Source organism: Asterias amurensis, chromosome 2 (assembly GCF_032118995.1).
Source record: "Asterias amurensis chromosome 2, ASM3211899v1".
Classification (NCBI taxonomy): domain Eukaryota; kingdom Metazoa; phylum Echinodermata; class Asteroidea; order Forcipulatida; family Asteriidae; genus Asterias; species Asterias amurensis.
In genome coordinates this window covers 8017921-8021619 of record NC_092649.1, presented here as the reverse complement: position 1 = coordinate 8021619, position 3699 = coordinate 8017921, and the positions used below count along the sequence as shown (strand labels likewise).

At 42.0% G+C, this 3699-nt stretch overlaps 1 protein-coding gene across 1 annotated transcript; it reads right to left on the bottom strand.

The window, feature by feature from the left end:
• Nucleotides 1-1601: 1601 nt before the first annotated feature.
• Nucleotides 1602-3337, bottom strand: LOC139933848 (probable G-protein coupled receptor). Its single transcript, XM_071928080.1, has one exon. The coding sequence runs from the start codon at nt 3335-3337 to the stop codon at nt 1976-1978; it is 1362 nt and encodes a 453-aa protein (XP_071784181.1). The 3' UTR covers nt 1602-1975.
• Between the last annotated feature and the right edge of the window lie 362 nt (nt 3338-3699).

The window sequence follows — 3699 nt, the reverse complement described above, 5'->3', positions numbered from 1 at the left end:
GTCCACTGCCTTTAATGGACTGCAATGTTTCAAAGCCAAGTAGCCAAATCTCCCTATAGCCAAATCTTTTTTCCTTTAACTCCGGGCTCACTGTCTCCTAACTTCCAAGAATCACCAAACCCACAATTCAAGAACCTCCAATACCAGAAGTCTCTACAATTTTTCCGACTATCTTAGTGACGGGGTTTAGATGTAGCATAAATTTTCAAAACAATTTGGAACCTTAATTATACATTTAAAAAAAAATCATTACAAAATAAACCCTTCCAATGTTTGCATTCCGTTTAAAATAAAGCGGAAAAACGTTATCCACTTGGCTAATGGCTGATGCTAATAGCAAATACCGTTACATTTTTTTCTCAGAAATTATAACTATCGAATACAATAATTCAGGAATATTCATTTTAATATTACGAGTAAAACCTCGATGATTACAGTGCATTATTTCCCCTAGGGTGAATGGATTTCAAAGTGTCTAAAAGTGATGTACATTCAATTTTGAAGTAATGGATTTTGCAATTTCTCTACACACCCATAGGGCATGATTGATTTTGATAGAGACAGAAATACATGGATTATTATTCACGTAGTGCATATTATTATTATCAGCTTTCGTAAATAACTGGGAAAAATATCTATTTGTACGTTTATATATTTTTTCATTATTATTTTTAATTGTGCAAAATAGAGAGATTAAATATGTTTGAAGTACTTTCTTATGATGTATTTAATTTGATTTCTAGTATCACAAGGTCAATTCACCATTCATCATTTATGTTTATTGACATCTTTGTTTTAATGTACATATGTACCCCTGTACTAATGTGGTGCAATTTAATGTATTTTATCTGTGCATTTTTTCAATATTTTGTCCCTCTAATGCTACAAAATTCAGCTTTGTGCTGACTGTTGGTTTTTTTAATAAAAATGAATGACTGAATGGAAATGAAAAGAGCCGAATTCACAAATACTCAATAAACGTTGACTTAAATTCACTCGAAAAAAAAATATTTTAGTTGATCTATTATACTTAATATAAACCAATGGGTTTTTCTCTTTGGCAACTTTAGGCATCTAAGATTTTATCGACTTTATTTTAAGTCATGTGCTTGTAAAAAATGTTCACATAAAAGTAAAAAAACAAAGTCGAATCCAGGATTCTTTTACGAAAATCAGAATGGAAAAAAGTCACCCTAAACTTATACCCCACAAAAACTCAACCACCCCCCCCCCCACATCAGAATTAAACCATCGACGAGCATTTCAGATTAAAACAATATCTGCAACCCTGAAATGTGTTTTGCAACGGGCAATCTTGTTGTTTCAAGGAGATCTCTAAGAGCTAATAGCAACCTTCAATCTTTTCGCGCGAGTCTAATACCTGAAATGAAACTGTGTGCGTGCCTAGAATCTCCAGGGCCCAATTTCATAGAGCTGCTAAGCACAAAAATTTGCTTAGCATGAAGTTTTTTTCTTGATAAAAACAGGATTACCAACCAAAATTTCAATTTGTTGCATATTGCTTGTAACTGGTATTCAGCGAGTGTTTGATTATTCTGAGAATCACGTAGAAATTTGGTTGGAAATCCTGTTTTTATCCAGGCAAAAGTTTCATGCTAAGCAAATTGTTGTGCTTAGCAGCTGTATGAAATTTAGCCCAGGTCAGTCATCAGTTGATAACAATCCCCGTTGCGTACTATTACGGGAACCGAGACACGTGTTCTCTCAATATTTTCAAATTTCCTAAACCAACAATGCAATACCTCAACACAGTAATTAGTTGTGACCAACGTTGACGTTAAGTAAAGTGTTTCACATTTTAAAGTGCCCTTTATTATCTATACTATAATCTTGCAATAAGAACGGCAAATTTGGCCGTGAGCGGTGAGTGTTTCTATGCCATTAACTACTTAATGCAACCATCTACATTAATACGACTTGACAGCGTGTGAGGGTAGTAGTCTGGAACCTATAACTAATTACTGCGGGCGTCTTCTGATATCTCCGGGATTTGCCCAGGAATCCTGATCATGTCTTGGTCTCCTGTCTTGGTGTTCAAGCCGGAGGTGACCGAGGTCGACTTGGTGAACATACTCGTCCTCTCCAAGAACTGGAAGAAATCCTCGGCGCCACCCGGATCCATCCCATCGTCTAGGGTGGAAACCGTGGCTCGGTGACACACGAAACGCTCCCACAGGCCCTGGAACAAATCCGCCATTTCTTGTCTGATCTGCCTGTTGAGGACACCGTAGAGGATGGGGTTGACTGCTGATGAAGAGTAGGCGATCCACGTCGTCAGGCGCTCCCAGAAAGCTGTACTGCCGGTGTGATGGCCCGAGATCACCCCGTAGACGTGTAAGACGAAGTAAGGAGTCCACAATATTAGAAACATTGATACGATGAAAAGTATTGTCTTGGCAGCTTTCAGATCGCTGCTCGTGATTTTGAAGAAGGACTTAGGCGAGAAGCGGCTTTTCTTGGCGACATCATTCTGACTCTCAGGCGCATTTCTCTGGTAGCTGTCGGACTCTGAGGGTTTCTGTGTTTGATTATTGGTCTTCGATCTTCCCACTCTACCGTTGGGGGTCCCACCTCCAACCATTTTGGATACGGTGGTGTTGCCAGCCGACGACCCGGCGGTGTTTCGTGACGACGTGGCACCGTAGCTCCCGAAGGTGTAGCTGGGTGTTATTTGACGGGCCGCCTGACGGGCAACCCTGAAGACATTACAGTAGGTTACCACTAGGACTATTGCTGGTAGTAGGAAACACACGCAACCTACAAGCACCACGTACGCGATGTGGGTTGGCGAATGCTCCCAGACGAAAGTACAGTGTCCGCGATGTTGGCTGTATGCGTAGTGATTGAGGCCGATCAAGGGCGGCATGGCACACAAACCGCTCTGCAGCCAAATGTAAGTTATGGTCACTATGGTCTTTGTTGGGGTCAGATTGGCAGCGTGGTCCATGGGGCGGGCTATAGAGTAGTACCTCTCCACGCTGATCAAACATAGAGTTAGTATCGAGGAAAATGCAAAAAATGCATTCAGGAATCCATTGGCTTTGCAGTACGCGTCTCCGAGTCTCCATTCCACGGTGATGGACGATACAATGGAGACCGGCATGACGGTAAAAGCGCAGAGCAAATCCAAAATGCACAGATTAAAGACAAAAAGATGAGTGAGGTTGCGGAGCTGGGGAGTCCTGACGATGATGGTGATCACCAGAAGGTTCCCCACGATGGCACCGATGTCTACGAGAATCATCAGCAGCACCGAGACGATTTCTCCGGCCGACAAATTGTCAATCGATCCCGTACCGTTGGTATCGTTCGCCATGGTGGTGGTTTAAATCTTCCCCGGTGTTGTTTAATTCCACATCACTATGCGTGGATCGTTGAGAATGTCTACCCGTTATTAAAAGCTACCAATTTGAAAACAAAAACCCAAGGTAGCATGTGTGTGTGAATGAGATAACTTTACAGCGCGCGTGTAGTATGGTTGAGCTGACAGCTGGGTCTCTCGTCGACTGATGATCAATCGAGGTATACCGTTTGCTGCAGTGATCTACACAGCACTACATCTCAGCCCACCAAGGTTGCGACGGGAGCACGTTGGTGATGCAGCGTTGAATTGAGCATTCATATCCACAACTGGGGGGGGGGGTGGTGGTGACACAAAGGAGGGGAAATCAAACCACA

Excerpts from the sequence above, each read along its gene's own strand:
- LOC139933848 (XM_071928080.1), bottom strand. The coding sequence starts at position 3,337 with ATGGCGAACGATACCAACGGTACGGGATCGATTGACAATTTGTCGGCC.